This window comes from Miniopterus natalensis, chromosome 3 (genome assembly GCF_054644295.1).
Source record: "Miniopterus natalensis isolate mMinNat1 chromosome 3, mMinNat1.hap1, whole genome shotgun sequence".
In the NCBI taxonomy this organism is placed as follows: Eukaryota; Metazoa; Chordata; class Mammalia; order Chiroptera; family Miniopteridae; genus Miniopterus; species Miniopterus natalensis.
In genome coordinates this window covers 99,136,372-99,149,515 of record NC_142083.1, presented here as the reverse complement: position 1 = coordinate 99,149,515, position 13,144 = coordinate 99,136,372, and the positions used below count along the sequence as shown (strand labels likewise).

General features: G+C 44.2%; 1 protein-coding gene across 4 annotated transcripts in view; it reads right to left on the bottom strand.

The window, feature by feature from the left end:
- Positions 1-1,855: 1,855 nt before the first annotated feature.
- REXO5 (RNA exonuclease 5) overlaps positions 1,856-13,144 on the bottom strand; it is a 31,495-nt gene continuing 20,206 nt past the window's right edge. For 3 of the 4 annotated variants that reach the window (XM_087815817.1, XM_087815819.1, XM_087815820.1), the window contains 9 exons: positions 12,568-12,671; positions 11,730-11,850; positions 10,342-10,446; positions 9,720-9,857; positions 8,061-8,153; positions 7,324-7,540; positions 6,930-7,117; positions 5,935-6,053; positions 1,856-2,327 (listed from right to left, as the gene is read on the bottom strand). In XM_087815817.1, the coding sequence (XP_087671943.1) occupies positions 2,246-2,327; positions 5,935-6,053; positions 6,930-7,117; positions 7,324-7,540; positions 8,061-8,153; positions 9,720-9,857; positions 10,342-10,446; positions 11,730-11,850; positions 12,568-12,671 (1,167 nt within the window). In that variant the 3' untranslated portion in view covers positions 1,856-2,245. Of the gene's footprint in view, positions 2,328-2,404; positions 2,572-5,934; positions 6,054-6,929; positions 7,118-7,323; positions 7,541-8,060; positions 8,154-9,719; positions 9,858-10,341; positions 10,447-11,729; positions 11,851-12,567; positions 12,672-13,144 lie in introns of those variants that run through there. The other variant, XM_087815818.1, reaches the window with a different exon arrangement.

Here is a 13,144-nt window from a genome sequence, read left to right as displayed (position 1 = left end):
ACTCAAAATGGATTAAAGACTTAAATGTTAGACTTAGAACCATAAAAATCCTAGAAGAAAATATAGGCACTAAAATCTCCGACATTTATAGCAATATCTTTTCTGATATATCTCTTCAGGCAAGGAAACAAAATAAAAAATAAACAAATGGGCCTACATCAAACTAAAGAGTTTTTGCACAGAAGAGAAAACCTGATTAACAAAATGAAGAGAACCCACTGTATGGGAGAACATATTTGCCAATGATACATCTGATAAGGGGTTAATATCCAAAATTTATAAAGGACTTAAAAAATACCACCAAAAGAACACACAATCCATTAAAAAATGGGCAAAAGGCCTGAGTAGACACCTCTCCAAAGAGGACAGATGACCAAGAGACATATGAAAAGATGCTCAACATCTCACTGATCAGAAATGCAAATTAAAACCACAATGAGGTATCACCTCACATCTACCAGAATGGCTGCCATCAGCAAATCAAACATGTTGGGGAGCATGTGCAGAGAAGGGAACCCTTGTGCACTGTTAGTGGGAATGCAGAGTGGTGCAGCCACTGTGGAGTTACAGTAAAATCTCGATAGAACAGACTAATTCAGGCGAGGGGTATCTGTTAAAGCCAGAAGTCCATTATATATTACAGTAGGTTTTCCCAATGCATATGTTAAAAGATTGACAAATTAGTTTACCTGTTTTTACTTATGTAGACACATTTGGGTAATTATGTATGAAAAGTTTAATTTCACAGAAAAGTTTTCTATATGTATTATTGTAATTCTAAATTGATACTGAATAGGCCTAGTAAGTGTGTGCATTCACCTGTCACTGAGTGTAAACAAATGCACACAGCTGGGGCGTGGCTTAACACACATCAGAATATCTGCCTACAAGTGTTAAAACTGCTGCAGAAAGTCACACCATGCTACAACAGAACCAATCACCTGGCACGATGCGGTGTGATCACGTGCTAATCATTCCCTGAATTGTTTACCAGTAGTGACTCTTGGGTTTATATATGTATAGTTGTAGATAAGTAATATTTATGTTGGCAAAATTACTAGTTTTTTTCCAAACATATGAACTATTCACTAAATTTTGTTAAAAATAACAGTGAATCAATAACAAAAATAACCTGTTAATTTGATTATAAGTAAACCTTCGTTAAAAGCATTCTAAAATTAACGGTGTTAATTTTCACCTATGACATACAGACCAGAAATTTTGTCCATTAAATCTAAAGTCTGTTAAACTGAGGTCTGCAAAAATCGAGGGTTTACTGTACCTCAAAAAATTAAAAATGGCTCTGGCCAGTGGGCTCAGTGGTTAGAGCATCGGCCCTCACATGGAAGGGTCACAGGCTCAGTTCCCAGTCAAGGGCATGTACCTGGGTTGCAGGTTTGGTACTGCCCAGGTCAGGGCACATGTGGGAAGCAACCAATCAATGTGTGTCTCACATCAATGTTTCTCTCTGTCTCCCCCCCTCCCTCGCTCCCACCCACTCTCTCTAATCAATAGAAAAAATATCCTCAAGTGAGGATTAAAGAAAAAAGTTTTTAAATGGAACTGCCTTAAGACACAGCCATTCCACTTCTGGGAATTTATCCAAAGAAACCTGAAACACTCATTTGAAAGAATATATGCCCCCCTATGTTAATCGCAGCTTTATTACAATAGCCAAGATCTGGAAACAGCCCAAGTGCCCATCAGCAGATGATGGATAGAAAAGCTGTGGGACATTCACACCATGGCAAAGTACTCTGCCGTAAAAAGGGAGAGAATTTTACCCTTTGCAACAGCATGGATGGACTTGGAGAGCATTATGCTAAGTGAAATAAGCCAGTCAGAGAAAGATAAATAGCATATAATTTCACTCATGTGGAATTTAATGAACAAACTGAACTAACAAAGAAGAGACAGACTCAGAGAGAGCAGGCTGACAGCTCTGGTGAGGGGAGTGCTGGGGTAGGGGTAACGGAGGAATTGAGCAAAAATGAAAAAAAACCCCTCGTGAACAAAAGTGTCGCGATTGCAGGTGGGAGGTGGGTGGGTGGAGGTGGAAGAGCGCATAGAGGGGATAAATGGTGATGGAAAATAAAACAGGAAATGTATACATCATATGAATGGACCAGAACCCTTAGCTGGCACACCCACAGAAGCTGTGTGCTGCACTGAGAAGCTGCAGCTTGACCGCATGCTCTGCCATTGCCCACAGGGACAGGAAATGGACGTGGTGGTGGCGGCTGACTCAGGAACACACATTTGGGGTAATGCTCTCCTCTTCCTTTTTTATTCCCATCAGTCCCAGGCCAGGGAGAGATCCGTGAGTGCTGCAACGAATGAAGCGCAGAGACGAGTTTCATCCACAGGGTTGAATGGTTAGAAACACACAGGGGAGGCAGGGCTCTTCTGGGGGTATGTGTACGTGTGCCATGGGGCAGGGGTGGGGGTGGGCAGCTGAATCGCTATGGAAAGCTGCCTGCTGCAAACAGGTTCAATGGAAAGAACACTGGCCCTGGTTGGGCAGTTCAGTTGGTTAGTGTAGTCCCAATACGCCAAGGTTGTGGGTTCAATCTCCGGTCAGGCCACATGCAAGAAGCAAACAATAAATGCACAAATAAGTGGAACAACAAATTGATGTCTCTCTCTCTCTCCCCCTTTTCTCTCTCTAAAATCAATAAATTAAAAGAAAGAAAAAAGAAAATACTGGTAGTGCTGGAGGCCTAGAATCAAATCCTAGCTCAGTCAACAGATGCGAGGCACATCTCAACCTAAGGTGAATGACCTCAAGCTGAGCCTCAGTTTCTGCAACTCTTACACATTTAAATTACTACATCACAGGGCTTTTGTGAGGACTACAGATGATCACAGCGAACATATGGAGGGAGCACTTACCACATGGCCAGCATCGTCTAAACTCTTTCTTTTTTTTTAATGATCTTTGGGGGGGAGGAGGGGGAAGAAAGATTGACTGGTTGCCTCCCTTACTTGCCCTGATCAGGAACTGAAGCTGCAACCTTTTGGTATACAGGATGATGCCCCAACCAACTGAACCACACTGGCCAGGGCTCTGAACACTTTCTATGCGTTCTCATTTAATCCTCAAAAGAACTCATATACCTGGTGTAGGTACTGATACAGGTATAATCATTATGTCCACTTTTCAAATAAAAGAGGCTCATAGGCATAACCTGCTCAAGGGATATGACTTAAGTGACAGGTAATAATGGCAACATGCCACCCAAGTCCTTTTAAATTGCTGTTAGAGTTTATTCTTTTGTTGCTTTTACTTAAAACACCTGTAGCACCTACCATGTTGCAGGCACTGTTTGAAAAATTTTACAGAACATTAACTTACTTAATAATTTGTATTGTAAACTATCTAGTCAGTGCTTAGAATTTAGGAGTCATCTAACCCATGTTAGTTCCCAGCCACCATGTAGTCAATATTCATGGAACTGGGTTAGAAGGTGGCAGAGCTCTTCAGGCAGAGCAGGCAGAAATAAGCAAAAACAAACCCAGAAGCTGTCTCCCCTGATGCCTTAACAGAAGCAAAGCAGCATGAGGCCTTCTGGGCTCTGAGTGCTGGAGTGGCTCAGGAGTCACGTCATCACAATTCACCCCGACTGCATCTGCCATCTGTGTGACCTCAGGCCAAGTTACTTAATCTGAGCCTTTTTCTCCACTTGTTCAGTGGTGAGGTTCAACAACCTCAACCAAACATGCATATCAAAGCATTTAGCACAGTGCCTGACACTTATTAAGGGTTTGATGAATTATACAAAATATTAATATTTTCAATATTAATTTTAGCAGCTACCAGAAATAGTGGAGTCAGACCCCCAGCATAAACAAACCTTCTATTTTCGCCCTACCAGGTTTTGCTCAGTGGTTAGAGCAACAGCCCGTGGACTGAAGGGTCTTGGGTTCGATTCTAGCCAAGGGCATGTACCTTAGTTGCAAGCTTGATCCCTGGCCCTGGTCCGGATGCGTGTGGGAGGAAACCAATCCACGGTTCTCTCTCACATCGATGCTTACCCCCCCCGCCCCCCCATAATTTCACTCTCTCTGCAAAGCAATGAAAAAAATAAATATCCTTGAGTGAGGATTGAAAAAGAAAAAAAAAAGCCCGGCCAGTGTGGTTCAGCAGTTGAGCATCAACCTATGATCCAGGAGATCGTGGTTTGATTCCCAGTCCGGGCACATGCCTGGGTTGCAGGCTCAATCTCTGGTAGGGGACGTGCAGGAGGCAGCCGATCAATGACTCTCTCATTGATGTTTTTCTTTCTCCCTCTCCCTTCCTATCTCTGAACTCAATAAAGACATATTTTGAAAAAACAAAACAAAAAAACCCATTCTCTTTGCTGTCTTCCTGAGTCACTTTTACGCTTTTCCCAGGGTTGTCTGCTGGCATCATGCATACAGCTGCAGACAAGGCCCAGAGTAAGCTGCATGCTCCTGCTGGTGGTTTCATCAGTACCCACAGAAATCAGAGGGCAACTTACAGGAAAGGAGTAGTATCAGGTTTCCTTACTGTAGGACTTGCTATTTCCAGAGTTTTCTCCTGACTTATCGAACATATCTTAGGACCTATGGTTTAGTCACAGCCTAAGCCTTTTTGCTCCCTGACCCCAACACTCGCTCCTTCAAGACCTCACCTACTGAAGAACATCTTGGCCACTTCTGAAAAGAGAAAGCTTTGGCCCACTCTTGGCTATTTACCTGCACCATGGGGAACATGAAGACCAGTCTCCTATTCTACCCCTAGTGCCATACACTGGACATGAGAAGCTGGCCAGGGCAAGTCTGTCTGCTGCCCAGTACATGTTCTTCACCAAAAAGCTGTGTTGGCAATTTTCAGTCACTTTTTAATCTCCTGCTGTTAGCCTCCCCACATGCCTGTTTAAAGAATATCAGTCTGAACACCTAATACTTTTGTTTTTCAGAGACAGCAGTCCCCTAAAGCTGCCCAGCAGGTAGCCTATCTAACTAGTGGTCCTGAGATGCCTGTGACAAGGATTTTATGACAGGAAATTTCTGATGCAGGATTCAAAGCCTTAGGCACTGTTGTTCTGTTACCTGGGACTTAATTTTAAGGGACTTTTTAGAAATAAGATCCAATGATTTTCAATTTATGCTCAAAGAGCAAATGCCTTCCCTCCGCTCACTCGAAATACAGACTCCTTCATCCATCCCCTCCCTCCCAATACAGAGATTCCTTCATCCATCCCCCCTCCCTCCCAATACAGACTCCTTCATCCATCCCCCCCTCCCTCCCAATAGACTCCTTCATCCATCCCCCCTCCCTCCCTCCCAATACAGATTCCTTCATCCATCTGTTCCCTCACTGGCTCCAACTGCCTGTCTTACACTTTAAGATTTAACACAAGTTTTTTTGTAAAGAAAACCTTTATAGTTAAAAGGGTTTGTAAATCACTGCTTTACTCCAAAAATCCCTAATTTTACCGAAGGGAAACTGAGACCCAAAGTAGGAAAGTAGCTTGGCCATGTGTCAGAGGCCATAGGTGACAGAGCTGGGACTGAAACCTGAGTCTTGCTCTAGTTTTCCTCAAGTTTAAAATCAGCAAAACAGACCCTATCACAAATTAACAGAGGTGGCAAAGGGGAGGAAGGGCAGAGAAGGCAAAGGCACACTCCTCTCATGTGTGAAAGGGCCCCAGTCACAGTGAAGCCTGCGCACTGCCCTAGAACTTGAACTCAAGTGGAGTCAGGCAACTGCCTGCTGTCCAAGAGAGGCTGTGGGACCTAAGACTTCTGCCTTTAAACTGGGATGAGTCACCTCCTTGAGGGACCTGTAAGATTATAGAAGAGTGTTTACATACTATTTATATGGCTAGACATCAACAAAAGGCCTTTCTCTAAGAACAGCTGAAGTCCTGGGGCCAGAGTCACAAAGGGACAACCCTCAGACCTTACCTCTGGGTTCCCGGCAGCAGGACGAGGCAGAGGGTGCCTGCGCTCAGGATGTCGTAGAGCTTTCCTATCTTCCGGCCCCAGTGCCAGGCTGCTATCTTCGGGTGGTCCGACTTCAGAGTCTAGGATCAAAGCCATGTTGACACTCAGCCAGAGTGCCATCTGCTCACCTTCACAGAGGCTGTCAGGCTCCAGGGCAATGGGGTCCCAGAAAGGCCGTGTGTAAATCCTCACTCCCAAGCTGGAACTCACACTGCAGGGTTCCCTGTCAATCCAGCATCCCTAGGCCATCAAGTCAGCTTAGGAGAGGACACCTGCTGCTCTTCCCTTCAGATGGGTCCTCAAGGTCCCTGAGCTCTTGGAGCTAGAGCACTAACGAGAGCTCTGGTCCTGCCACTGCCATTAGTAACTGTGACCTGGGGAGGTCACTCACCAGCTAGGAAACTAGACTAAGACAAGAGTTCCCAAACTGCAGCTGTTCACATTCCACCTGTACCTTCTGCTTGTGTATCCCTCTGAGGGTTTTTCTTAATAGTCACTTTCTTCCTTAGCATCATTAAAATAATACTGTCCATGTAATCACAGGTTCAATGAATGTGGTTGTTGTATATCTTAATGGGTGCTTATAAACAAGTTCATAACTATGAAAGTGAAAAAAAGTCCATTTAGGACCACCAAAAATCGTGTATGTATACTTTTAGAAACCCCAGATCACTAAAGACTTGTCCAGATCTCCAACCTCCTAAATCAATACCTCAAAGTCCCAGAGACAGCCACCTCAAGGACAAAAACCAGATTTTAGCATGTATGCAGAAGGCAAGAGAGTATGAGATCATGGAGAAAAAAATGATGGAGAGTGAAATAAGACTAGTGCCAGGGCAGAAAAAGACTAAAGGCTGAGTGTCACTTGACCAGGACTCTCCTAAGGTCCATGACCATCAGAAGGCCAGGTAAACCAGCTCCCTTTCCAGGACGCCATGACCCCCTCCTTCACTCACCTGCAAAACCTGCTGCTCTGAAGGAGGAGGTACGACGCGAAGTCCTGGGGGCCTTCCAGATTCAAGAGGAAAGCCCCTGAGCCATGTGTGGAGGTGCCTCGGGGTTAGGGCATGTCTGCCTTTCAGCTTCCAGTCCTTGCCTGTGAGAATGTTGAGGGCCCTCTGGGCACTGCCAAAACTTTTGAATTCTGAAAGCAAGAATACCAGTTTTGTTATTCTGGTTGCCAGAAAAGCAATCTGATCACCAAGCCGGAACCCAACCAGAGTCAAGGGAAAAGAACAAAACCAGAGCTGCTGGCCTGGTCCAGCCCAGGAGGACTACCTGGGAAACATCTTTCTGATGTCATCACGTCCCCCGTATTCCCCAAGGCTACATTCAGTGGCATATACTTACTCAGGAAACAGTATTTTTTCTGCTTTCCACTTTTAAGATCTTTAGGCAAGATCACAGCTTCCAGGCCAAAAAAGAGGTTGGAATGCTGCAACAGGTGTTCTCTGAAGGTTTCGCTCACTCCGGACAGGTAAATGGTACCTCGGTTCTCAGAGTCTCGTTCCAGCTCATTCACAAAGGTGTCACAATCAAGGGTGAGCTCCGTCACAGGCCTCTGCACCTAACCAAGGAAAGATGGCATTGGTGGTAGAAAGTCACCACCTCAACCCCCATGCCTGTTATATACTAGCAAGTAACTTCACTTTGCAGTTTCCTCATCTGTATAAGGAGGCTACTGGTAACTGCCTAACGGGACTATGGCAGAGACTTAATAGGCGATACGGATATGTAAATATTTTATTTAAATACACTCCCTCCTCCTTTCCTCCCCCTCACCACCCAGCAATGGAAACCAGTTCCCTGTCTTCTATCCCATGGGATTGTTTACTTGCATAAGAAACTTCAAAATAGTACCATCTGATCCCCTGAAAGTCAAAGGAAAAGTCAACCACACAAAAAATCACTCTGAATAAATAAGCTGGGCACTAAGCAGTGATAATGAGTACAAGGACGACCCCATGTTGCCCAGGCTGATTTGACAAAAACAAAAGCTGTCACGTCTTAGGCAACCGTAAACACAGGCTGTGCTACGCCAGGGCTGAGGGAAGGGTGCTGCTTTTTGCCTTCTCTGGCCACCCTACCTTGATGCAGGTATCATCTACCAAAATGCCATCCAAGGACTCTATGGCCAGCTGGGCAGCCTCCAGGACTTCGTATTGTATACAGAAATGTGGCTGCAGAAAAAGCAAGATTTCCTTACAATTGCTCTCCAGGCTCAAACTGCCAGAGAAGGGGCTGGCAAGAGGATCAAGCTACAGTGGTCAGAACCACCAGACCGGATGTCCTTGCTGCACTGGGCTAGACAGTGATGAAATCAGGTCTCAGAGATGCCCGCACACCCGTCTTCACAGCAGCATTATTCAGAACAGCCAAAGCGCAAAAACAACTAACGGGTGGATGAAAGGATAAACAAAAGGTGGCATATTGACACAATGGAATAACACTCAGGATTGAAAAGGAACGAAATTCTGACACAGTTCAACACGGATGAACCCTGAGAACATATGTGCTAAGTGGAAGAGCCAGACACGAAAGGACAAATACTGTATGACTCCACTTACATGATGGCGTACGGTAATCAAATTCATAAAGACAGGAAACAGAACAGCGGTGACCGGCCTGGGGGAGAGAGGACTGGGGAGTGATTGAATGGGCAGTGTTGCAGTGGGGGATGACGAACCAGCTCTGGAGAAAATGTACTTAGTAAAAATGGTTAAAGAGGCAATTTTATGTATATTTTACCAAAAAAAAGTTATAGAAGTTAGTCCTTGGACATACCCTGCCCATCCTTCAGTCTTTACCGACTTCCTGCTACAGCCATGAAGATGGAGGCTTCCTTGTTGAGTCCTTTTAAATAGTATGAATTTTTTAAACCACCCGCAAGTATAACTTTTTTTGAAAATTAATTTAGAGAGTTTTAATGTAAGTAACAAAACTTACTCCAAGAGACTGGAGAACTGACAATAGCAGCAGCAACAAAAGCCCAGCCATAACGTTCCTCCCACATCTCAATCCAGCTATAAGCCCAGAGAGAGTAAAGCCCTACAGAGATTTCCCAAGACGTGGAAGTCACTACTCTTTTTTTGTTGTTGTTAATCCTCACCTGACGATATTTTTTTCCACTGCTTTTCAGGGAGAATGAAAGGGAGGAAGGGGGGGGAGAGGGGGAGAGAGGGGGGAGGGGGAGGGGGGAGAGAGAGAAATACGATGTGAGAGAGACACATCAATTGGTTGCCCCAAACATGTGCCCCAACCAGGGGTGGGGAGCAAACCCACAACAGAGGTACATGCCTCTGACTGGGAATCGAACCTGAGACCCTTCAGTGCTGGGGGCCAACGCTACTGAGCCACATCTGCCAGGGCCACTGCTCTTTTGGAAAGGGCATTTTATCACTTAAAGCTAAGGCCATGAGCAGGAAGTCCATAGGCTACATTCAACCAGGAGCCATACTTTTTGCCTGGCTCAAGTGGTATTTAAGAAAATTGGAGCCAACCTACAAAAATTGGCAGATTTCTCAATTCTCAAAACAAAACCAAACAATCAGACCTGTCAATACTGAGTACATACTCTTGTGGGTCAACAACTGAACTGCTGCCATCAGATAGACCACGGCTCATACTCCAGTTGGTGACAATTAAGCTCACATCACTAATATTTGTTATCCAAATGGCCCCAGTTGGAAACTAAATTTCCAGAGCTGGTCTAAAAGGTCAGAATCTGAGTTTCATTGTATCATTACCTGATGGGTTTCAAGAACAAGAGACATTGACTGGATTGGGCCGAAGCTCTTAAATAGCCTCTTCAGGGCCCCGAGGTTGCAGTCGTTGCTAAACGGCCCAGCATAGACAGTTGATATCTCTGTCCACTTGATCCTCATCTACAAGGAACAACAGAACATGGTGAGGGGCGGATGTGGGACAGAATTCAGTCAAGTCTAAGGAACCCTAAGTCAGAACATGGGATAATTCCACTTCACGGAATTTCTCATCACAAACCAACATCTGGCAAATTGCCATGATCATTTGGAAGAGCAAACACTTATGGAGCACAAATGATGACAATGAACAGGTCTGTCACACAACAGGACACTACAGAGCCACTGAAAACAAGGGAGGTAAGTTGATGTGCTGACATGGACAGAGGTACCAGGTATACTGTTAAATGAAAAAATAAAGCTGCAAAACAGTATCTGTGGTCTGAATCGGATTTTTATAAAAGTGTATTTTCTAATATGTTAAAATACACATACAAAAAAATCTGGAGAAATAAACAGTCAACTTCATTAAGTACGTATTACTTTCCTTGAGGCGGGAGATTATAAGTCATTAAGTCAGTCACTCAGTAGAACCCATTCAACTTACCCTATTGTTCATCTCCTCAGTGAGGGTGGGTGAAAAGGGTTCAAAGGAGAAGTGGACAATGCTGAAGGGAAACAGGGGGATTTCCACTCTGGCCTGCTCGAGGACCTGCAGAGGACAGCACAGCCTGGGTGAGGCAGGCACCTAATAATCTGCTGTGGCTCCTGGAGGTGAGCCATGATAATAGAAACAATGCTTATCTCTTTACCCATATTAAGAAGAAATATAGGGCTGACTTCAAGGTCTGGAAGAAAATGGTGACACCACACAGCCTCCTAGAAAAACCATACAGTCAGTAAAGAGAATAAAATCACATATGACCCATACCTTTAGCATTACTAAGAAACAGAGATGACTACAACCTTCAGATTTCCTCTAAGGAAAGAAATAAGTTCAATTCCAACAGAGCTCCCACCATCTCACACTGGTGCAAACCTGTGAGTAAAGAGAGCAAGGAGAAAAGGCTTGAGAGACTCTGGAAAAAACCATGGGGCAGGGAGACTTACATGAAGCACAAACCAAATCACCTGAGAGAGAAAAAGCACAAGTAGTGAACACAGGTCAGAACTGGCAGCCTCAGAGAAGCAGTGCTTCTGGAAGTATCAGAAACAGAGAAGAGGTAACAGTTCCTTGGAGACACTGCAATGAAGGGAAATAAGGAAATAAGGGGGAAAATGAAGGATCTTGAAAAAAGATAAACAGATGAACACCAATCCCTCTCAAGAACATTATAAACCCCTAAATTCTTCCCAGCACCACAACATCATTCTCAAAAGAAACACTTTTAAAAAGCTTCAGGTCCTCTCTCTCCCAGACACCGAGTTAATAATACACAGACCAGAATACCTTTGTGAGAATTCCAGAGGCCAGTTGAGAAGCTACAGCACCCAAACCAACATCAAATCAAGAAGGGAATCCATCCAAAGGCACAAGAAAGGCTGTGGTGCTTTGCATGCCCCATTCGTGCTCCTCCCCAACCTGACCAAGTATAGAGCAACCTGGAGAAAATATGTTCATGCCCTGACGCATCCCTCCTGCTTTACACACACAGCAATGACAGATAAAATAGAAAAAGAGAAAACAGAAAAGAAGTCAGGTTAAAGACCAAGATAAACATCTCTATGAACAAGAAACAACAAAATTTCAAAATAGTGTGCAAGGCCAAAGCCACAGGCCTGCTAGGCTCTGGAAGCAGACACTAGAGGCTGACAGTTCTGCTCCTGTGGGGTACCTGGGACAGAAAGTGCTCAACACAAGATGTGAGACAGAAGCCAGGCTTCTATTAGTAGTCAACGTGCTAATGAAAAAAGCTTGACACTTGTAAGAGTTGCAAAGGGTTACATTCCCCTCTGCTCTGGAAGCAACCTTCAAAGAGGCAGCAGGCCACTCACCTCTTTATTTGAAAGGCACTTAACAGTTTGACAATTTCTGGAAGAAGAAAGTTCACTAGTATCTTCCTCCCGGGTCAAGAAAAGGAGCTTCTGACCCATTGACTCCAAGCATTCTAGAACACTGTAAAGAAGAGGCCAAAGTGAGAACAGTTTTCCCAAACCCTAGAGTTATTCCTCTAGACTCCTGCCTGTCTAATGTATCAGCCACTAGCAACACGTAGCTATTAAGATTAAAATGAAATAAAAAGTCAGCTCCTCACTTGCACTAGTCACACATACAGTACCCAACCTGTAGAACTTACTGCAGAGACAGCACATTTCCATCACTGCAGAGACCACACTGGACAATGCTGCTCTGTGCAGGGAGAACAAACACACTCAAACGCTCCCTATCAGAGCTCGGGCCAGATTCTACGGACCTGACGTGTGTATCATGGTGTAGACAAACCTCTTCAGAGTTTGTGCTTTGTTTCCCCCCCAATCTGGGCAATACATCAAAGCTGTAGAGGACTTCCAGAGTTCCTTTGTCTTCTAATCAAAACACCTACCATCATCTCTCCTAAGGCTACTTACTTAGTTCAATGTATTTCAATGTCTTGCTTTTTTATAAGGAAGTCATTGTAAAACCAGTCACTAGATTAAGAAAATTAGCAAAACAGATACTATTTGGGGCAGACGGTGGTCTTTTCCTCTGCATGGTTTTGTGATGGAAGAATGTTACACTATTGGTAGACATTTTTTAACAGACTCAAAGGAGAAAACAAATTCCCAGGTTTTGTTGTTAAGAAACCAGATACCCCATTTGTCTTTTCTCTTGTTCGGAACTGAACACTGTTACCTTGCACTTGGCTGCTGAACAACATCTGCTGCACCGCTCCGTGCCGGGCCTGCTGCTTGCAGCTCTGGGTGATAAGCTAGTGCCTCCAGATTTAGTTCTGCAATCTTGATGAAAATAAAGTGGTAAAAATCATCTAATTTCTTGCAGATCATTTGAGGTAAAAAACAAACTAACTAAATCCAAGAAAAATCCACTCAAGTGGTGTTCCCTGCTTCTGTAGACAGTGGCTTTGCCATTGTCCTGGTCCCAGGCTGGCTTCAATAGTTACCAGATGGTTTCAGATGGCCTAGACAGAACGGCAATCTGTTACCAGCTGTTGATGTTGTCACATGCATATGGGAAAAGGCCAAGTAGGGCTAAGTGAAAAGGGATGGCAATTTTGGCTCATGATTCATTCGTCACTTAAAATTTACTCCTCCGCAAACACGCATTTGGAAATGACAAAAGAACAGCTTTTACAGCAACATCAAAATAAGACTTTTTATTGGTTTAATTCAAAACCATGAAGTCTATTCTAGTTTACTCTGCTTCCATACAGTGGGAGACCACTTGGGAGTTATAATGTAGGCAGTGAGAT